Raw genomic sequence first — 23,468 nt, 5'->3', positions numbered from 1 at the left:
GCAGTGGGCAGGTACAGCATTGACTACACAACCTTGGAAGGCCAGGCCCGCAGTGTTGAATACCTAGCTCTGGAATGAAATCGTCAGGAGAGGCCATGAATGGCCTTCTAGCCTTCTAGCTACTCTCACGTTTTGATGGTGTCCTTCACCTGAAGTAAGGTGCGGCAGGAAAGAAAGGCCTTAGAGGAGCATTACCTAATCTGTGGGTTATGACCTCCTCGGGGGTCGAATGACACTTTCACAGGGGTTGCATATCAGATATCCTCCATATCAGATATTTACATTATGATTCATAACAGAAGCAAAATTAGAGTTATGCAGTAGCAATGAAAACAATTTTAAGGTTGGGGTCACCACAACTGTATTAAAGCAAAGAGTCACAGCATCAGGAAGGTTGAGAACCACTGCTCTACAGTCTTAGAAGTCTTCAGACTGCCTCTTTCCACTTCTGAAATGTAAAGAATTGGCTCAGGACTGTTTGGGTCAGGCCTCATTATGTCACGGCCTTCCTTTGCCTGCCTATCCTCCCTGCCTTCTCCACAACTCTACTAAATAAATGCTTGTAACAACATTAGGTGTCAAACCCCTGAGTGTCAAACCTTTGGGTGTCATACCCTACAGCAGAGATCACTTTCCTGCTTGCTGCTAGAAAGTGGGGCCACAAGGTAGGGGTGATCTGCAACCAGACAGTTCTACATTGGAGATGTCCCTGAGGCCACCCCCTGTTTACTGAAGTAAGACCAAGGTCCTGTCCTCAGCATGATTTCCCACTCACAGACTAAACATAACCCAAGTAGATAACCCTGTCACTCCTGAGATTAAAGGCATCCATATCCCCACTGATGGAGGAAACCAAGAGAGGATCAGCTGTCTGTAATGTGTCCCAGCATAGGGCTAAGTAAGCACCACACCTGGTTTATCCAGATCTGGCAACCACAACCCAGACCCTATGAGACTTTGAGGTAGGGCTTGGTGGAAGACAGGCTTCCATCACACTCTGACTTCCTCCTGCCTGTGAGGACACATTCCTCTTGGTCCATGACAGTACTCATCACTCATTGGAACCTGCGTGTGGCCAGAACCCTGCTTCCCAGTCTGTAAACATGGGGCGTGTGTCCTGGTGGCTGCAAGCTCACGAGGGGGCGGTAAGCAAGCCGGCCGCACAGGTCCTGCGGCCTCAGGCCTCCTGGTTGCCCAACTGGTGGCTGGGGGCGGGCTGTGGCCTCTGATTAAAGGCTGCCTGGAGCAGCCTGTGCAGAGACAGGTGCCCAGCAGCCCAGGAAGCCAGCTGAAGCCCGCCCCAGGTAAGCCAGTGTGGTGGGGATGGGTGGACAGTGCCATGAGCCAGGAGCCAGGTAGAAGCCAACCTAAGGCAACACTTGTTTGGTAGAAAAATGGGGAAATCAGGGTCTTAATGTAAGATTCCTCTGGTGTCTGTTACCCAAAGGTAGAAAGCAGGGCATAATGCCTGAGGCTCCCAGCCAAGGTGTCTACCAAGAAGCTGGGCCAAGGCACCTGTCTCCCTCCGTGCTGGAGACAGTGGCTAGGTCTGGGCCTAGCAGCAAAAGGGAGGGGGGCCTGGGCTAAAGTCTGGGCACAGCAGGCCTTTTGTGTCTGGTTAGGTGGCAGAACTAAGATTAGCTGTAGAGAGACCTGGGGAAAGGAGGAGGAGGGATAGACAGCAGTAACAGATCCTGGTCACTTGATCTCAGCCCCATGGTATCCCCTTAAAAGTGTCACTGGATATGAGTCTTAGAAACTTTGCCTAGCACCAAAGGTCTCATGAGGTGGGGTGGAGCTGTAGGAAGTGAGGCCCTGAGTGATAGAGCTTTGACCTGAGGGGCTGCAGGCAAAAGGGCCTTGCTCCCATTTCTTTAGCCCTCTGGCTTATGCCACTTGTTCTGGTGCTTTAGGCCTCACTGTTCCTGTGAGAACGTCAGCATGTCTGAGCCGCCCCGGGCTGAGACCTTTGTATTCCTGGACCTGGAAGCCACTGGGCTCCCAAACATGGATCCTGAGATTGCAGAGATATCCCTTTTTGCTGTTCACCGCTCTTGCCTGGAGAACCCAGAGCGGGACGATTCTGGTGCTCTGGTGGTGCCCCGTGTGCTGGACAAGCTCACACTGTGCATGTGCCCGGAGCGCCCCTTTACTGCCAAGGCCAGTGAGATTACTGGTTTGAGCAGCGAAGGCCTGATGCACTGCCGAAAGGCGGCTTTCAATGACGATGTGGTACGGACACTGCAGGCCTTCCTGAGCCGCCAGGAAGGCCCCATCTGCCTTGTGGCCCACAATGGCTTTGATTATGACTTTCCACTGCTTTGCACAGAGCTACAACGCCTGGGTGCTCATCTGCCCCAAGACACTGTCTGCCTGGACACACTGCCTGCGTTGAAGGGCCTGGACCGTGCTCACAGTCATGGCACCAGGGCTCAAGGCCGCAAGAGCTACAGCCTGGCTAGTCTCTTCCACCGCTACTTCCAGGCTGAGCCCAGTGCTGCCCATTCAGCAGAGGGTGATGTGCACACGCTGCTTCTGATCTTCCTGCATCGGGCTACTGAGCTGCTCACCTGGGCCGATGAGCAGGCCCGCAGCTGGGCTCACATTGAGCCCATGTATGTGCCATCTGATGGCCCAAACTTCGAGGCCTGAGACATGTTCTCACTCTCTGTAGCACCTACCTGGCCTTCCTCAGCCCGTCCTAACTGGCCATAGGATCCCAGAGCCCTCTTTGTGCCCTACCTCCAGTTGGACACCCTCTGGCCAGCCTGAGCTCCTGCAGGGCTTCTGCCTTTCCTCCCATTTCTCAATAAATATCACCAACTATTTACCAGCTGACTTACCGGCCAGATTTCTCTCTGCCCACACCCAAAACCATCACACCAAGGCACAGATGGGGGCCATGCTGGCCTGACTCTGAATGTATAGAGGGGAAGATGTCAGTATGCAGGTTTTTCCAAGGGGCATATGTTAGGTTGGGGTGCTGGACCCTGAGCCCCTGGCTGTCTCTCTGGTGTGTTTTATGGTCCCCTTGAGTGTTGCCCCTTTCTGCTAAGTCCTTGGGATGAGCAGGCTGAATCCTCTGGGGAGTGTACTGGAAGGAGTCTGAGTCTGCAGAGCTAGTTCATGCCTTCTTCAAAGCCTTGTCCCCTTCTGTCCCTGCTTGCAAAGTAGCATCAGTGAATTGATATAGGGCACAGGGTAAAACAGGTATCTCTATGTTTGTGGACACGGTACATGGATGCCACAGGAGGAGGGGTCACCCAGGCAGACTAGGGTGATGAACTCTCCTGAGGCACAGAGGAGAGATACGGATTGGTACATAAGGTGCCTCCCAGAATGGAACTCATCCCAGCTCTCAAATCCTTCATGGAGTGATTTGGGTGCGCACCTTCTCGCCAGCTGCCTCAGCTGGACTGCAGGTTTCTGGTGAGCTGCCAGTGGGGCCCCACCCTGAGGCACTCCTGTCTTATGGGAAGTCAGACCAGGTGAGAGCTGTGTCACCAAATGCTGGGGCAAGTAAGAAGGGGTGGGGTGGCCACACCCCAGAGTGACTCTTATGACCAAAGCCTCCAGCTTCGTTCTAGGCAGCCTGGCCCATTTGGGAACCCTAAGTAGGTCAAAATGACTAGAGAGGCTTCGTGTGTGTGGCAGGATGGTGAAGCCAGAGTACTGGTGACAGCTGTAGCAGAAGAGTCTCTTTACCTGCCTGAGATGGAGGACAGTGGAGGTAACAGAGGGTTGTGTCTAGAAGAGAGACAAAATCTGATTTGTGTGTTTGTTGTATTTCTCAGGCTGGATCCTTTTACCTTCTGGCCAGGCTCAAGTGGACAGCCTATACCAGAAAGTGGTGCCCTTATAATGCTGTCCCTGCTACAGGTCAGAAAGACTCAACTCCAGAATATCTGTGCCTTATGACACCTCCACAGTGGTCTTGTTTTGTGCTTTTCCCTCCCTGAGGCTGAGGTTTCTGCCTCAGCCATCCAAGTGCCCTTGGCCTCCTGGTAGTCTGGTCTTGAATGTTGTCCCCAAGTCTTTCATGCCCACTCAGACTGGTCAGGCTAAGCACTAAGTGCCTTTCCATTTAGCACAGACAAGCTGAGACCTGCCTCCAAAGCAGTAATATGCTGATGAATTCATGCCAACTGGCTTTCCAGGAAAGTAAATGCACGTGTGTGTGTGTGTGTGTGTGTGTGTGTTCCGCCCATGTGCATGCTGGCTCACAGTTTCCTTTCTCTTAATGAGTAAGTTGAAAATAAAGCAGCAGAAATATATTTAGCACTTCACATGTTCATACTACCCACAATGTTATGGCCACAGAGGCAGCACTCTGATTTAATCTGCAATGTTAACATGTTCCCCATTATTTTCTCAAGGCATGGCAGTCAACAAAGTAAGAATAAATTGAGCACTACCATGCCCTGGCCCATCAACCTCTGTGGGAGTCGTTCTTTCACTGTGGCCAATTGGAGGAGGACAGAATATGCACAAGACTGTCCAGGAAGAGATTTGTGGTTTCACACTATGGCATTGATTTTCACTGGGGTCTGCTAGATGTGCATCAATACACAGTAACAGTAAAATGTGGCCAGTTAAGATGTGATAGATTTGGGGTATCTCCTTTAGTTTTCAAATAACTTGCTTAATTTTTCATTTATATTACTTATTTATTTTTATTTTCTGGAGGCAGGTCTCATGTGTCCCAGGCTGTTCTTATACTCCCTATGTAGCCGAGGCTGACTCTGGACTCCTGATCCTCAAGCCCCCACCTCCTAAGTGCTGAAATGATAAGCAGGTATTGCCATGTCCAGATTGTTTACATAATTTTATTTCTAACAGATGTTAACATTTAACAATTGCCTATCAAAATTTCCAAACATTTAACATCCATCCGAATGACTAGAACAATAGCAACAAAAGATTGACCATCACATGCTTTGTTAAAGATGAGAGAGGATGGAGGGCTCCTGTGCTTTTGGTGAGACTATAGGCGATGCAGCTTCCATGGGAACCAGCTGGGCAGTGTCTGAAAGGGTTAATGGAGCAACCATAATGAGATACATAAACTTTCACCCATATATATTTCCCCAAGAGAAATTCAGGACACATTCAAGACATCTTGGTTCCAAAGGCCCCTTAACCAGAAAGAAGCAAATGTTTCCCAGTAGGATGGCTGACTGTACAAATTATGTCACATATGTACCTGAGGATGCTGCTCAGCAATGAATAGAGGATGCTCCTGAGACTCCAGACTGGATGCAACATGGGATAGCAATGCAGCAGACAGGGTGCACAGGCCTGGAAGGAAGCTGGAAAGATGGCAAGGGCTGCCCTCCTTGTTTCAGTTACCAAACTGAAGTTCCATCAGGATTATGTGAACTCTGCTTTTCTTGATTGCAGTTCAAACATACCTCTTCCTCACTCTCTATTAGGGGCTTGATTTCCCTTGACCTCTTAATTTGCCTTTTAAAATTCCTTGGTGAGCCTGGGGATGTCACTAAGTTGGCACATTGCTTGTATAGTATGTACAAAGCCCAGGTATGCACCTTGAAAAAGTTACATGACCAAGGAACTCAGGCCTAACCTTGGGTGTAGGTATAAATTGATTTCTTTGATCATCAGCCTGTTTTTCCAGAGGCATAATTCATGGAGCTTCTTTGTTCTTATTTTCCATCCTCTGCAAATCTCACATCTAACAAAGGGGAAGGTGACTTCTAGCCTATTTTTGTTCTATTTGTATCTCTTATTGGAGCAATTAGCAGGAATAACCTAAACCATTTCCCTCATCTTCACTGTCTTAACCATCAGTATCTTTTAGGCTAACTCAGGAAGTCCAATTAAGTCATTGATGTAACTAAACATCATTGCTCTTATAAAAATCATCTTCATTATGATCTGCAAGTAAGTTGCCCACTGAGGAGTGAGATTTTTCCCATAAAGCAATCACACTATACTAGATACAGTGAGATCCTTTCTCATAATAATCACACCATGCCAAATACAACAGGAACATGAGGCATCAAGTAGGAGGAAGCACAGCAGAAGCAAGGGGCATTCTGGATACAATCCCCACCCCTGGGGGAGTCTGTACCCCTCCATAGTTTAGCTTTGCTATTTGGTGACTTGATGTGGGATTTCCCTCTGTCTGCTGTGATTACTATTGATAAATAAAGGAACTGCTTTGGGCCTATAGCAGAGCTATAGGGGAACAGAGCTAGGTGGGGAAAACTAAGCTGAATACTGGGAGAAAGGAGGCAGAGTCAGAGAGAAGCCATGGAGCCCCCGCCAGAGACAGATGGAACTTTAGCTGGTAAGCCACAGCCACATGAAACTTTAGCTGGTAAGCCATAGCCACATGGTAATACACAGATTAATAGAAATGGGTTAAATTAAGATGTAAGAGTCAGCCAAGAAGAAGCTAGAGCTAATGGGCCAAGCAGTGATTTAATTAATACAGTTTCTGTGTGATTGTTTCGGGTCTAAGCTGCTGGGCAGCCAGGAAAACAAGCAGCCTTCCTTTCAACAAATTGGCATGCCAACGTGGTGGACTAAATCCCTGTAAAACCTGAGAAAGCCTAAAAAGGAATTTTAGATACAAAAGAACAGAGTTAAGCATGGTTTGGTAGCAGCATTTTCTTCACTGGGCTCTGTTTGCTAGAAGCAAGCAGAGGTATGGCTCCTTTAAGAGAGGTTTTCCTGATTCAGTGTAGCAGGAAAAAAGATGCACCATTTTGAAATACCAGCTTTCTGAGCCCTGCTGCCAGCATGAACTCTGACTCTTTCAGGAGGCTGAGCATTTAAATGGGGTTTGTAAACAGCGTGTTACAAACTGCTTAATGGCTTGACATAGACCCACTGCGTACTTGTAACTGGGGTCGTATGCGTGGCTCAGAGGCAATGAACAGACCTCCTCTGCCATGCTGGACTGGGCAGAACAAGCAGGCAGGCAGTATATACCCTAGTTATGGTGCAGCTTAAGTTTTTAAGAAAATAATTACAGATACACTATAAAGACAGATTCAGATAAAAAAAGCAGTTTGGAGAAAACTACACCCATATTCCCAAATATTGTTTATAAATGTCTGTCTACATTTAGAGGGAGATATGCTATAGAGATTTGCATTGGTATGGATCTTGTTTATTGATACAAATTTAAGGTTAATTTTGTTATATGTATATTTCTGTTCTTGATTAAGGTATTGTGTTTGTGCAGCTTATTTAAAATGTAATGTATAATTAAGAAATATAGGTTAATAGATAGTCATCTATAATAGTCAAGCTTGTAGTCATGTTAGTTAGGTTTTCTATATATAGAGAGATATATTTCAGTTAGGCATTCTTCAAATCTTTCAGAGACCTTCAGGATATGGCATTTAAATGTTTTAAGAAATTAGGACTTTTCATGACAGTGAGACACATCTGCTCCTGGTAGCACCAATTAATTCAAGAGGAAGATGGGCATCGAAGAGGCTCCTTATGGAGTTGGATAGCCATTTGGGCAAGAAACTGCTCTTGTGTGAACTGGACATGCAGGACCCACAGAGAAATGACCGCTGAACTTGCCTAAAGTTGAGACGATCCTTTGGGGTTCCTCCTTCAATAAAGAGTCTGCTAGACATTCTGAAGGACACAGAAGAAAGTGACTGAAATTTCCTGCTTCACGGAAAAGTCTGCCAGATGCTATGGACCTGCAGGCTGAAGATGGATGCTCCAACATTACAGAAGAACTTGGGTAAATGTCCATGCAGTGAGATGTCTCTGTCAATTCTAGAGCTTTGGAAGTTGCTTACAATGTACTTCCTATTTACTTAGGTAATATTATAGCCTTCTAGAATCTTTGATGGAGTTGAAGAATAGATGGTAATAGTTTTGTAGTTATAGTTTTCCTTAGTTATGATAAAAGATAAAGTAGATATAAATATTGTAACTGTAATTGTTGCTTGATACCTGTTTTGTTATATGTAATTTACTATGTTAAAGTTAAACCTTCCTTTTTATTTAAAGAGAAATTTAAACAGGTGATGGGGGATTTCCCTCTGCTGTGATTACCATTGATAAATAAAGGAACTGCCTTGGGCCTATAGCAGAGCTATAGGGGAACAGAGCTAGGCAGGGAAAACTAAGCTGAATGCTGGGAGAAAGGAGGCAGAGTCAGAGAGAAGCCATGGAGCCCCACTGGAGCCAGACAGATCTTTAGCCAGTAAGCTGCAGCCCCGTGGCAATATACAGATTAATAGAAATGGGTTAAATTAGTAAGAGTCAGCCAATAAGAAGCTAGAGCTAATGGGCCAAGCAGTGGTTTAATTAATACAGTTTCTGTATAATTATTTTTGGGTCTAAGCTGCCAGGTGGCCAGAAAAACAAGTGGTCTCCTCCCTCCAACAGTGACTTGAACTCTATAAGCTCCATTGCTTACTGAAGCTCCTCTGACATGGCTACCAACATTCTCACATGTTGAAGGGGATTGGCTCATCCCTTGTAATTACTTCTAAGGGTGCTAATGCTCTTCATGGAAACTTTGCCTTTATGACTATTTACCTCCCAAAAGTAATGCCTCATAATACTACCACCTTGGTTTTAACACATGAACTTCAGTGGGAGCACACAAACAGACACATCCTGCATACAGATTCCTCCCTTACTCACACACGTGTACACACACACACACACACAAAACAATCAGAGAGAGAGAGAGAGAGAGACTGAATCCTTTTATATTCTTCCTTGTATCTTCTTCCCACACATTCACAAATTTGCATAAGTGACATTTGACTAGATATGGTATTTCTTAAACTTCATAAATGCCTGTATTTGAAACAATTTATAATTTCGTGCAGGACTTTAAGGTTTTTTTTTTTTTCTTTGAGACGGGGTTTCTCTGTGTAGCCATGGCTGCCATGGAACTAGCCATGACCACAGCTTAAGATTTTATTAACAATCTCTTTCATTTTTCTATCCTCTATACTGATGTTTCCTTTCTTATTAGTGTGCCATATGTGTGTGTGTGTCCATGTGCACTTAATACAGTGTTCCTGTTAAAGTAAGAGGATAATATGCAGGGAGTCACGTCTTTCCTTCCAATATGGGTTACAGGAATCAAACTCGGATTGTCAGGCTTATGTGGCAAGTGCTTTTACTCACTGAACCATCTCACTCACCCAAATCACCTTTAAATGGGGGTTGGGGTAGGCCTTATGTTTTCTAGGGCTGCCAAAGCAAAGTATGCCACAGTGCTAAAAGGCCAAGATTAAGGGCTCAGCAGGATGGGTTCCTTCTGAGTTTTTCAAGGGAGTCTAGTCCATTTTCCTTCCCTGGATTCTGTATGGTTGGCCATTCTGTGACTTGTTGGCATATGTAGGACTTTCATTTTTTCTTTCATCTTCACATGACATGATATGTGTATATCTCTGCCTGAGAACTCCCTTATTACTTATTACTTCTTAGCCACACAGGGTCCAAGACCACCTTCATGACCTTCTCTTAACTTGAGCTTTAGCACAGATCTCATTTCCAAACTTGCAGTCTTTCTGTTCTTAGTCTTCCCAGTGCAGAGAATACAGGTGTGTGTCACATGTCTCTTTACAGCATTATACCTTTATAAAGTGTTCTAGATGCTGGAAAATTATGTCTCCTTAAGAAATGTTGGTCTTCTTGGGAGAAAGTTGAAGGGAAAGGGAGAGGCAGGGAGGGGAGCAAAGAAAAATGTAGAGCTCAATAAAAATCAATAAAAAAAAGAAATTTTGGTCTTTCTCTATAGTTCTAAAATATAGCTTGACAATTGCACTGCTCTGCAATTCTGTTCTTGTTTATCTATTACATCTCTCCAGTTACATGCATACATGTGATGGAGGATTCTCATTGGCTAATAAACAAACTGCCTTGGCCTTTTGATAGGGCAAAATTTAGATAGGTGGAGTAGACAGAACAGGAAAAAGGAAGTGAGGTAGATGGCTCAGACAATTGCCCTGCCTCTACAACCAGATGCAATGAAGCTCCAGCCCAAGATGGACATATGCTAGAAACTAAACGGTAAGGCACCACTTCATGGTGCTATACAGATTATTAGATATGGGTTAATCAAGATGTGAGAAAAAGGCTGGAATTAATGGGCCAGGCAGTGTTTAAAAGAATACAGTTTCCATGTAATTATTCCAGATAAAGCTAGCCGGTGGCTGGGAGCAGGGCGGCGGGAAGCCGGCCCGCAGCTCCCATCACTACATACATGGAAGTTTCTGTTCCACCCAGTCTCAAAGTCATTCACTCCCAAATAAACATAAATGCTTATATTAATTATAAACAGGTTGGCATATTGATCAGCCTTATTACTTAGTAGCTCTTACAATGTAAATTAACCCATAATTCTTGTCTATGTTTAGCCATGCGGCTTGGTACCTTTTCTCAGTGAGGCATTCTCATCTTGTTTCCTCTGCATCTGTCTGGTGACTGTGTCTCTGCCTTTCCTTGTCCCAGAATTATCTTAGTTTGGATGGCCTGCCTATACTTTCTGCCTGGCTACTGGCCAATCAGCATTTTATTAAATCAATATGAGTGACCAATCTTTATAGTGTACAAGAGCATTATCCCACAACATCCCCCCTTTTCCTTTTCAAAACAAGAACTCTGAATCTAACATCTTTTGTTTAGCTTCTTTCCTGACCATTATCCATAACAACTTGTAAACAATACACTAACCAAAGACAAACATCCATAGTCCATTTCTTTGGGAATGTGGATGTAGTTTTCTAGGCTACTTCCTTCTGATTGGGGGTTCTGGTAATCTTATGGGGACCCAAAGAAAATGTAGGATTATGATCAAGTCCTTACTGGAATATTCTGTGAGGCTTGATCATCTTAGTCAGCAGTCTCGGGGCCATTCTGGATGTAGAACTCAGTGGAAACTGCAACACAGGTGCTCTGAGATGTTGGATCATCTGGGACATCCACTCCTATTAGAGATTTTTCAGGGGGAATCTTATCTGGGATATCCACTCCTATTAGAGATTTTTCAGGGGGAATCTTCCTTGATCAAAGCTTATTTTCTTAACCCAGAATGAACCCACAGCCTTTCATTTCCTGTAGAAACAAAAGCAAAACCTCTTTTCCAAATTAACATGTCTTTTGACTTAAATTTTGAAGTCAAGGCATTTTCAATATATATATATATATATGTTGAATTAATTCAGCAGCTTTTATAATCAAATGTCCTTTAGCAGGTCTTGCTCCTTTCTCAGCAGTTAAACAATTCAAAGACAACACAATAACATACAGTATTCAGATTCTCTGTGCATTTTCCACCTTTACATGGCTTTTTTTACTCTATTTCTTTTACTTTTTAATTTTTGTTTTTTTGAGACAGGGTTTCTCTGTGTATGTTTGGCTGTTCTGGAACTCACTCTGTAGAGCAGGCTGGCCTTGAACTCACAGGGATCCACCTGCTTCTGCCTCCCAAGTGCCAGCATTAAAGGTGTGTGCCACCACACTTCTTTTTTTAAGGATTTTCTCTATCCTTTTTATTTTCTCTCCCAAGTCTATGTATATTTTTAAATGTACTGTAAACCATTTAGAGATCTTTTTCCCACCTGAATCTGTCTTTACTATATATCTTTATCTTTTTTTTGACCACATGAGTTTTTAATCTGCTAAATTGCATTGCTAAAATTAAAACTGCTACTTTGGTGGCTGACTCCACCCCATTCCTTAACTTTTTGAGAGTCTAGCTTCATGTGGAGGTACTGGCAGGAGTCACATTTATTGCCACAACTCTGGAGTTTTTAGGACCCTGCCACCACCAAGAAGCTTGCCGCTGGGTGCTCATAAGCACCATTTAAGTGTTTGGTGACAAAGACTCTTAAATGATCTATAAGGTTTTTACTATTAATGCTGACCCAGGAAGACTCTATTAAAGGAGCCATTCCTCTGTTTGCTTCTATCAAATATAGCCACCCAACCAGAGAAAAGATAGTTACCAAGAACTTGCACTTGATTCTGTTCTTGTATGTCTAGAAACTTTTTAAAAAAAAGTTTTCTCATCTTTATGTGGAAATTCTTGCTAAATGTTTGAACATCATTTGTAGATGGATGTTTCTGTCCCACCCAGTCCCACAACCATTCAGTCCCAAATAAACACAGAGGATTATATTAATTATAAACTGGTTGGCCTATTGCTCGGGCTTATTACTAACTAGATCTTACAATGTAAATTAACCCATAATTCTTATCTATGTTTAGTCACATGGCTTGGTAACTTTTCTCAGTAAGGCATTCTCATTTTGCTTCCTCTGTGTCTGGATGGTGACTGACTCTCTGCCTTTCCTCTTCCCAGAATTCTCCTAGTCTGGTTGCCCCACCTATATACATGACAAAATATGATAATACTCCACTATAGTTATGTCTTATTGAAGTATTCCTCCGTGTCAAGTAGTTTTTCTGTTATACATTTAATCTTTATATGCTTGTACTTATGACTTTATGACTCTATTAGGATTCTCACAATACGTGGGAATCCATCTCTTCATCTATCAGGAGACTTCAAAGCATTGGCTCACATGATGTAGAAGCTGAGTGGCAGTTGAGCCAACTAACAACTGAGGGTGGAGCTAAATATAGTCCATGGGCCATCTGGAGCAGTACCCTTTCCTCTGGGTAATTTCAGTCTTTTTAAAGCCTCTAACTGATTGCACAAGACTTACCTACACTAGGGAAAAAAGGATGGCTTTATTCAAAGTCAATCTCATCTAAAATTATTTTTACAGCCTCATCTAGACTGTTGTTTAACCAAAACCTGAGTTTTGTAGCCTGGCCAAGGTGGTTCCCTGACTTTAACCTAGTGCTTATCATCCACAGAAGCAGAGTGAAGCCTCACAGAGCACTCAACTGGCTGCTCTGCCCTCAGACATGCAGATGTGACATTTTGCTTCCTCCCTGAAGTCTCTGTTTTACGGCTTTGCTTCTAGTGGGTGCCTCCCAAGTTTCCACTTTCCTCCCCTATGCAGTGAGTGGCCTTGGCTAGCATTAGGATCCAAGAGCTGCTATTTTCCCCAAGCTTTCCAGCCAGAGTTCTAATTGTGTTCTCTGTAAGCACACAGAGGGCAAAGGGAACTTGCTCACAGCAACTTCCTGGAGCAGCAGAACTTGTGGGATGCTTAAATTGTTTGAAATCTACAAAACCAGGGTTGGTGGCGTACCTCTGTAATCCCAGCCATAGGAAGACTAAGGTAAGATGATCACCAGAAATTTGAGTCCTCATTCCACTCCAAAAGCCTTTACAAGGACTCATACGCACCTCCAAGGGCTAGAGAAAGGGCTTACAAAACAGAGGTTACTATCAAAAACACAGAAGAAATGGATAGGGCAAGGATCTTTCAATAGGAAAATGCTGTAGGATGAGATTGGTCCTGCTTTCTTGTGGATAAAACTGGCAGAAAACTCCGGGGCCAAGGGCTGCAGTTGGCTTTAGAGTGACTTGGGTCCACTGAAGGTCCACTGACAGCCATCACTGGTCTGCTTGTTCACCTGCAGGGTGCACTAACCCTGCATTCTCACCATGACAGCTGTGAGCTATGACTGTCCATGAACACTTAGCCTTAGGGTCTTTGTAACAGGCTTAGTTGTTCTGAGTTGCATCTCATGTTACTGCCTCAGCATCAGTAGCACCAGGGATCACAGCAGGTGACCATTCCTGTCACTGGGACCAGAGACCACTGCATGGAAGAAAGGGCAGAAAGATTTTAAGAGCCACAGGACCAAGGCATTCATTCTGACATTGTGTCCTCTGTATATGATGGGGAAGTTAGACCCATGAAATCTCAACAATATTGATTTAAACAAGACATGAACAATGATAGCACCAGTTGACATGCCAGTGCAGATAGGGGAAACCTTACAAGTCCACACCTTACATGAAGAGCTACAAGTGTTAGAGGAAGATTCAGTTTTTCCTGAAATCTCTCAATCTGTGAAGGAAGAAGGGGAGAATGTTCTGCATCATCAGGAGTTCAAAGCTGAGTGTGGTGGCACATACCTAGTCCTGTGCTCTAGGGGTGAAGGCAATGTAATCACATGACTGCAGGAGTTCAAAACAAGCCCAGACGACATAGGAAGACCCCACCTGAAAAAAAATAAAAGAAAGCAAAACCCAACCCAAACAAACAAAACAAAACCCCAAGACTATCAACAACAAAATCCAAGTCATGAAAAGCTCTACAGACAAACATAAGATAATGTCTTAGTGATTTTTTTTTTTGTTAAGAGTTCTTAACTGCGACCCAAAAAAATACAAAGTAAAAATTTAAAATACATAGTTTGGAAGAAAATATTGTTAAAAATATATTTGATGAAGGGATGTCTGTAATTCTTTGTAAGAAGACAAACAACTCAGTTAAAATGGGCAAAAGATCAACATACTTTTCAAAGGAAATGTGAATGGTCAACAAGTGCATGCAAAGATGTTCAGTGTTTTAGTCATGAAGGAAATGTAGATCAAACCCACAATTAGTTACAACTTCCCCCACACTAGGGTGGTTCCACTAAGATAGACACAATAAATGCCGATGAAGGTGGGGGAAACTGGACCTCTCGTACATCAGCTATTAGGGATATGAAATAATGCGAGTGCTTTGGAAATGTTTGGCAGTTCTTCCCCCAAGTTAAACAATGTGTCACCATGTGAACCAGCTCTTCCACTCCTAACAAAGCACTCAAGGGAAATAAAAACATGTTCACATTGGGATGTGCATACAAATACTCATAGCAACTTTATTTGTCTCAAACTGGAAAGAATGTAAATACTAATTAACAGGCATCACCAGACATTGGGGGGCATGTATACAATAAGATAAATACGAAGTGTGGATATACACACAAACACCTGGAAATATCTAAAACATGGCACCGAGAGACTAGACAAACACTGTGGAAGTCCACTTACAAAGAAGGTAATCACCAGTGATGGAAAGCAGTGGTTATAAGGACAGGGGGCACAGAGGAGCAGAAAGAAGGAGTTATCGTAAGATGCTGAATGTTTACTGACTTGACAATAAGGATGGTTTTAAGGGTACAGACACCCACCACAATCCATCCACAATGGCATACTTTAAGCTGTATATACCCCTACTAATCTACCAAAGAATGTTAATGAGTCAGGAGCCTCCAAATGCACAGTAAGCCTTCATTTCTGCTCTCACCATTCTCAGGTAATGGAGAGAGACCAGGCTTAATCAGTCCTATTGAACACAAAAGGAGGCACTGTTCTCACAAACGTGCAAGAAAGACCTTGAACTTGATGCTACTTTAATATACAAATGTAAAAAATCTTCAGAAGCCAGGCATGGTGACCCACACCTGTAATTCCAGCACTTAGGAGTTAGAGGCAGGAGGGTTAAGAGTCAAAGGGCAGCCTGGGTTATACAAGCTTAAAACAACATCTCCCCCAAAGAAATCCCCTCATGAAGAAAGTGTCCAGGAATCTCAGAGGGAAATTGTTTTGTGAAATCACAGATGAATTGGGGCTCACAAAAACATGAAGCCAGCTACAAATGCCAGGGCTAGTGGGGTCTCAGAGGAAGGTGGCTGGGATCACTTGAGTTCTTCCTCTTCCTTCGCACTTTCTCTTCATGGTGGCTGTCTCTCTGCAGAGATTTCACAGACCTCCAAACCATCTAAATGATCAGAGTGGCTGGTGAAGTGTGCACTCACACCCCATAGCAGTTTTCATTAACACTGACTTCATTTCTCCTTTAGGAAAATTGCTCCTCAAATGGAACCAGCTAGGGTCTGACTTCCTACACACGGCATCCTAGGTGCTCCATACTCTACAGTAATTGAGCTCCCGACTCAGGACTGTTCTAGTCCTGTGTGCATTCTAGCCTTCCCCAATACACATCCTCCCCACTCCCAACCAAGGCACTTTTCAGCAACTCCTCCCCCCCACACACCTGAAATCCCTGCCTGGAAAGCTGCAAGGTGGGTGCTTTCATGCTGCCTGAAACTTGGTAGCAGAAACAAACAGATGGCAGGCATTGTGGTGCCTCTTCGGAGACTGATGAAGTTTTCTGATAAGGAGCCTGTTGAGCAATCCTGGTCTCAGAGTTGCAGTATGGGGCTCTGTGAAAAGCCTGCACCCTGGCAAACTAAGACAGGCCTTCCCACATGGGAAGCAAGCCCTCCCCAATAACTCTAGTATCACTGGAGGCTCTTTCTAGGTTAGAGTGGACTTTTGCTTGTAACCTTGAACCCACTACCTGTCTGTTTACTTTAATCCCTCTCCACATGGGGGAGCCCCTTTCCAAGTAGCTGTCAGCTTTTCACCCAACAAAGATGTTGAAAATTCCACCTCATGATAAATTAATTCCGAGAGGACCATCTGTGAGTTTCCCGGGATACTGCTAGGCCATTCCCACAGCACCTGAAAAGCAGCCAAAGTCTTTTACAAGGCAAATAGTCCAAAGGTAAAGTTTGGTGGGGGACAGCTTTTATAATCTAGTTGCCCCTCAAAAGACACAAATGAACGATCAGCCCCATTCCCCATCCAGTTCGCAGGATGAAGCACAGGCTTCAGGCACAAAACAAGGAAAAGCACAAGTGTCCCTCTGGTGACTTTGACTTTCTTCCAGGAGAAACCTGTTCTGTTCATTTTGCATACCTGATTAGCATACCTGAGAGAACTCACTACTTTGCTTGCTGAAAACATTTAGGAACAGGAACTGAAGGAGGAAAATGGACCAAGAGCTCTGTTGCTATGTATGTAGGCAACCAGTGGGGACCCTGGAGCATTTCCGGGTCCTCACTCTGAAGGGCTCTACAGCTCTCCCTGCAGACCCACTTCCTGCTGAAAATGCCTGCACATGACCCTTCCTCTAGGAACTCAGCCTTGGGTAAAGAGCTGGTGACTGTCTCGGAAGATAGGCATCATTCATTCATTTCCTAAAGCCATAGAAGTGAACACCCAAGAGTATGTGACAGAGCTTGCACAGAGCCTCCCACTGTGAGCACCTGCTCTGCGTGAGGCCTAGTAGATCGAGCAATTACTTTGCCAGGGACTTAAAAGACACTGTTCCTAGCATTTCTTTTTCTATTGGGAAACCAAAGTGACACATACTCTGAACTGCTTCCATGGGCCACTGAAGTCAACCACTACATAACTCAAACCCAGCAGATCAAGGGAGCAAGGCTCTTTCACTAGTGCCCAGGCACGGGGCTTGGAGTGCAGACACAAGGCTGAGCATGACATACAGCTGCAGGCTCACAGACAAGAGAACAATCACAGGACAAGGAGACAGGGATCTACTGTAGGACACAGAGATAACAGCAAGTTACAAACTGGGACTTTACACAAAACATTTTATATACATAAAATAAATCTCTCTCTCTCTCTCTCTCTCTCTCTCTCTCTCTCTCTCTCTCTCTCTCTCTCTCTCTCTCTCTCTCTCTCTCTCTCTCCTCCCCGTGTATATTCTTATGACCAGGGCTCCAACCAGCATCCTGGGTTTCCAGGTTTGCCCATATTCTCTTGGCAGGATGCAGCTATCTTTGAACGTCACTCAGCTGGCAGGGGAGGTGCCACCACTCTTTCTTGGAGTGCCCAAGAGCTGCCTCCACTTTATCTGTACCAACAAACTGCCCCTAGGCAGTCTTTGGGACAAAATCTTTCCTCTGGGATAGGAAAGGGCTGGAAAATAGCTTGCTACCCAGGATGCTGAGCTGAGTATGCCAAGGGACAGGTCTCCTGGGGGCAGCACAGGTGGAATAGGACTGCCACTGGCTTCCTTTGCCAGCCAGGCTTAAGGGAAAGGAAGTGGGGTTGTTACATCATCATTCAGGGCCAGATTTGCCACCATGCTCATCAGTCATGGGTTGGAAAGGCCCCTTCTTCCTGTCCAAGCTTTTCTTGGGGGAGGGGCAGGGATGGGACACAGGGCCTGTAGTCTGCTAGGCGCATACTCCATCTCTGAGCTACACCCTCTGTGTGAGGAATTTCTATAAAAAATAAATTCTCCAACACGCTCACATAACAAAAATCTCCATTTTCAACTAATGGTACCCCCCCCCCCCAAAGCACATCAAAGTAATGACAACTTTAATGTGCTAAGAAATGTCATCTTAAAGATAACTGTCTGGCCAGACTCATTACAGGGGCCATCTAAGTGTGAATTCTTAACCTGCTGTCACCACACAGTGGTGGCTTGAAAGGGATTAGCAGACAAATTGGAAGCTTTAGGCACTGGGGCAGGGGGTAGGAATGGCCAATGTGGCCTTCACTGAGTGGGAGGGGAAGAGACTGAAGCAGCAGGGTGGTAGGGGTACAAATGCTGCCACATCTTACTTAGATCCTATTTCTATGAGGGACCAGAAAAAAGGGCTCCATTCCCCAAAAGGAGACATTCAGGGTCCCTGGGTCTTAACCTCTCTGCAGGTTTTGGTACAGACCCTCCAAAGAGCAGCAGGGCCACATACACAAGGCCCAAGTTTTCACAGACAGTCTTGTCTTCTTCAGGACAGCAGGGTGCCCTTGTGCCTTCCTGCAAAGCATCAGGCTAATTTATAAACTTTTAATGGAATAAAGTGCTTTTAGTATATTCTATCTAGAAACACAAACAACTCTTAAAGGGAGGCAACCACCCCCACTAACACATTAACAAGAGAAAGGACACGGGTCATCCCCCCCCTCCCCTGTAAACTTCAATGTAATTGTGCTTAGAGTTGGCTGGACTCTGCTCCTTCTTTCCCAAACACATCAAGCAATTCTCATGTGAATGGTAGAGACCAACTCTGTATTATGCAAATCTGCTCACCTGGAGACCCCATTTACACAGGCCCTCATTCACCCAAGCACACACAGGAGTACCCTGCCTAGGCTCCTTAAGGAGCCTTCCTGTGGAACCTCTAGGTATCAATTGTATCACCAAGGACTAGGGAGGGAGCCTTCCTTTTCAACTCATCAGAGAAGGAGTAGGGCAGATTACACTGGGTGGATGGGTGGGGGTACCCTGTCCTTCTGAGTTACTTCTGTTTTACACTGGGGAAAGGGGCTACCCTGCCATTCTGAGTTGCTGCCCTGTTTCTGCCCTCAAGGTAAGGATGGGCCCTGGGCCTTCTCGGCAAACAGGAAACTTTCACTGCTTTCGCTGTAGCTTCCTTCTGCGGGCTGGGATTCCAAATCCTGGCTGAGCAGCGACCTCTCCTCCGAACCTGAGGTACTCACAGTAATCGACTTCTGTTTCTTGTCATCTTCGTCGTCATGAATGCGCAAATGGCGACACAGCAGCAACTTGTTCTTGAAGACCTGGTCGCAGCGCTCACACACTTGGGGATTCTCATTGGCATCAATGAGCTGGGGCTCAGTCGAACTGCCTTCCCCTGCTTCCTGGGACCGCTGATGCTCCAGTAGCATGCAGCCGCGCCGAAGTCCCTTCAAGCGGCCAGGACGTCCGAGCCGCACCCCGCCATGCACCACCTGGTGCTTGAAAAGGTTGGCCCGGCGACCGAAGGCCCGGCCACATTCACTGCACTCGTAGGGCTTCTCGCCGGTGTGCACTCGCTGGTGTTGGCTAAGTCCTGAATGGCCGCGGAAGGCCTTGCCGCACTCCTGGCACGAGAAGGGCCTGTCGCCGCGGTGGCTGCGCTGGTGGTGGATGAGCTGCGAGATGCCCTTGAAGGCTTTGCCGCACTCCTGACAGATGTAGGGTTTCTGACCGCTGTGGGTGCGCTGGTGCTCGATAAGGTTGGAGCTGCGGCTGAACGTCTTGCCACACTCACCGCACTCGTAAGGCCGCTCGCCGCTGTGGATGCGCGCATGCTCAAGCAGAGCGAAGCTCCGCCGGAACACCTTCCCGCACACTTGGCACACGAACGGCTTCTCGCTGCTGTGGATGACCTGGTGCTTGATAAGGTTGGAGCTGCGCGTGAAGGTCTTGCCACATTCCTCGCACTCGTAGGGCTTGTCGCCACTGTGGATGCGCCGATGCTCCAGCAGTGCCAAGCTCCGCCGGAACACCTTCCCGCACTCGCTGCACTTGTACGGTTTCTCACCGCTGTGGACGATCCGGTGCTTGATGAGATTGGAGCTGCGGCTGAAGGATTTTCCACACTGCTGACACAGATACCGTTTATCGGCGATTCTGGAGTGCTGGTACCTTACAATGGAATTTGGCCTGAAGTCGTGAGGACGTCTCTGCACCATGGATCTCGAGGTGTCTCCGAGGAGCCCTCTTCCAAAGAGTTTCGGCCTTGAAATCTTGCTCTTTATCCCATTTCCTGTAATGACAGAGTCACAAACTGTCACTTCAGTTTTTTTTCAGAGCGCTTCCCCCCTTTTCATTTTCCCACCAAGAAACTGCAGAATAAACCACCACCACCACCACCACCACCACCACCACCACCACCACCACCACCACCACCACCACCACCACCACCACCACCACCACCACCAATAAAAACAACACATCAGGCAGGCAGAAGGGAGAGCTTCTGCTCTTTCTAGAGGGCAGTAAAGTCTCTTTTCACCCATCCCCAGCAAGGGAGGCTGACACCCCTCACTAAAGAGAACATTTTACCCAAAGTTTCAGTGTCTACACCACTTTCCTTAGGCCAGTCCTTACTTTTTACCCTTGCCACTAGCAAGCTGGCTGAGGGTGCCTTGCTCACCAGCACAGGATCCTGCTGCAGTCCTCTTTCTGTCTGCAATCCAGGGCTTCTCCCCTTGCTCCAGCTGGGACACCAGGTTAGGCTTAGAGAAAGCAAACCCTGTTCATAGAAATGAAGAAAATCAGTACCTTTCTAGCTAAGGACAGAATTTTTTTCCCAGACAGGGTTTCTCTGTGGCTTTGGATCCTGTCCTGGAACTAGCTCTTGTTGACCAGGCTGGTCTCGAACTCACAGAGATCCACCTGCCTCTGCCTCCTGAGTGCCGGAATTAAAGGCCTGTGCCACCACCTCCCGGCTGGACAGAATAATTTTTAAACAGAGTTCAGCCTATGTCTTCAGAGAGCAAAGAAATCCTCAGAAAGTATAGCCAAGAAAGATTAGCCCTAGTCTTGTGCTTGGGGGCAGCAAGTTTCTCCACTAAACTCAAGTGAGAATTCCAGAAGTTTTATGGGAAGATGTGTCCCCAACTTTCTCTTGATGGTCAAAGAGAACCCAGGGAAGGAACCAGTCTCCCTCCAAGGGGTCAGATGAGACATTGGTGGTCTGTAGAGTCAGAAAGAAAATGGAAGAGGGCTCATTCTCACAAATCTTTACCCATCTCAAAGCCAGCTGGGGAGCCATCTCAGCTAGAAAGATGCCAGAACAGAGGATGGCCCCAGCTTAGACTCTGTTCATTAGAGGAAGAAGTTGGGATTCATTAATCTTCTCATTCACTTCCTGTTGCTTTTGAGTTCATCCACACAATCTGTGAATCTTGGTTTTGCCTGAACCTGGCAAGATGGACATCCTCTTACAGATGCACAAACACAGGAGTGTGGAGCATGTTGAAGAAAGAAGAGAGCAGCAGGCTGGAAGTTGCCTCGGCTCTTGCCTAGATTTCTCCAGGCTTGGAAACCAAATGCACTGCCTGGCCCTAGCATGGGGCCTCACAGGCAGTGGAAGTGGAAGATGTTGCTAACTTCTATAAAGTAAGTTGAATGTCAACTACATCTGCTGTAAAAAAATAAAATGAGTCTAAAATTCTGCAAGTAAATATTTCAGTACAATAGGCATCTGTTTATCAATAGTAAGAAAATTTTGGGCAATCTATGATTTTATGTGCAAAATAAGTCTGAAAGGTCATTACTGAATTTATCCTGAACATTTACAAGTCCAAATTATTCTTTTTGATACCACAGCTGATCTACAAAGTATGGGTCAAATAAAAAATGTACTTATTCTTGGGTTCATAGCAATCAACAAGCAAAAAAATTCAGACTTGGAGTCCAGAGACAGTAGGTGGGACTGGGTGTGTGTACATGATAGGGTCACTTACCCACTGACACCAAATGGCTGTAGTTCTCCAGCATCACCTGCTTGTAGAGATTCCTCTGTTTGAGATCCAGAAGCCTCCATTCTGTCTTTGTAAAGTACACAGACACATCCTCAAAAGATATTGGTACCTAAAACAAGCAATTTATGTAGTAGGGAATTAAATTCCAGGTTAAGTCTAATTGAAAACAATAAAACATGGGAATCCCCCTGCCTCAAGGGAGTTCAGCAGTCAGGAGAGAGTCAGAAGCAAGTAGTACTGCCACAGGAAAGAGGAACAGACAGATGTTGAAAACCTAGAAAAGGGAACTCAGGAAAACAGCAAGCCACTGGGGTTGGGGGTGGCAGGGATGGCAAAGCACTCTGGGGCCTGAGAGATCCAGGGCAGCAGAGGGAAACTGCTCTGGGCAAATTCGGGGACAGTAAGAGGGAGGCTGACTACTTACCTTGGGCTTTGCTCTCAGAATGGCTGCCATAGTCAGGGCTTCAACCACAGACGGCACAGCTGAAAGGCTGAGAGAAGAGCAAAGAGGGTCAGTGAGATCAGGGTGCTCGGTGCAGCTTGTTTCAAAACCTGCTTTATTTTTCTTGCCAGATAGTAGCAAGGTGAGACAACGAAGGCTGAAGTGTGTGTGAATGAGGTATGTCCCAAAGAAAGGGTGAATTTCTTTCTCAGAGGCCAGTTTCTGTGCCCTCCTTGGAGGACAAGGCAATGGGTTTTATTATTCTGGAAGCTTCACCTAGGCTACAGATCACCACACTTTCCTTACATCTTGATGGGGCCACTGCAACAAGGTACCTGCTGCAGGGGGCTTAAAACTATACATACATATTTTCTCCCAGTTCTGCAGGTTGAAAGCCTGAGATGTGGGTACTGGGGGTGGGTGGGTCCTCCTTTCATCCTGAAGGCTGCTTTTCTTGCCTCTTTCAGCCACTGGGTGGTATCCAGTGATCCTTGACTTGTAGCTGCATCCTTCCAATGCTTTCCTGAATCTTCACATGGCTGTCTTCTCTATGTGCACTTGGATCCAAATTTCCCTAGTCTTATATGACACTATTCATTGAATTAGGGCCTACCATACTCCAATATGGTCTCATTTTAACCTTACTTACATTTCCAAAGTCCTACTTCTATGTCCTCTCAAGCCTTCCAAAAGAGCATGCTCTTTATCATTGCCTTCTTTTAAAAATTATTTTTATTTATTTTATTTTGATTATATGTATGTTTAAGTACCATACATATAATCCAAGGTACCCAAAGAAGCCAGAAGAAGGTGTCAGATCATTTGGGACCAGAATTACAGACAGTTGTGAGCCACCACGTGGGTAGTGGGAATCAAACCCCAATCCTCTAGAAAAGCAGCCAGTATTCTAAAAGGCTGAGCTGTCTCTGCACTTCCTTCTTTTCTTAAATCTCTTTCTTCTGATCCCTCCAAGTTTCCAGACATTACTGGAAGCTCCATTTATAGGTTCCTCTTCCTTTAGTGTCTGTGTTCATGTTAAAAAAAAAACTCCAG

At 45.5% G+C, this 23,468-nt stretch overlaps 2 protein-coding genes across 2 annotated transcripts; one reads left to right on the top strand and one right to left on the bottom strand.

The window, feature by feature from the left end:
• The first annotated feature begins 1,941 nt into the window (after positions 1–1,941).
• On the top strand, positions 1,942–2,652 carry Trex2 (three prime repair exonuclease 2). The gene has a single exon (XM_038315665.1). It carries the CDS (start codon positions 1,942–1,944, stop codon positions 2,650–2,652), a length of 711 nt encoding a protein of 236 aa, XP_038171593.1.
• Positions 2,653–19,063: 16,411 nt separating this feature from the next.
• Positions 19,064–22,427, bottom strand: Zfp92 (ZFP92 zinc finger protein). The gene is made up of 4 exons (XM_038315905.1): positions 22,398–22,427; positions 21,956–22,082; positions 20,641–20,739; positions 19,064–20,250 (listed from the first exon to the last, which is right to left on the bottom strand). The coding sequence occupies exons 1-4, from the start codon at positions 22,425–22,427 to the stop codon at positions 19,064–19,066; spliced, it is 1,443 nt and encodes a 480-aa protein (XP_038171833.1).
• Positions 22,428–23,468: the final 1,041 nt, after the last annotated feature.

The sequence above is a fragment of the Arvicola amphibius genome, chromosome X (genome assembly GCF_903992535.2).
Source record: "Arvicola amphibius chromosome X, mArvAmp1.2, whole genome shotgun sequence".
Lineage (NCBI taxonomy): Eukaryota > Metazoa > Chordata > Mammalia > Rodentia > Cricetidae > Arvicola > Arvicola amphibius.
This window is presented reverse-complemented; position numbering and strand designations above follow the sequence as displayed.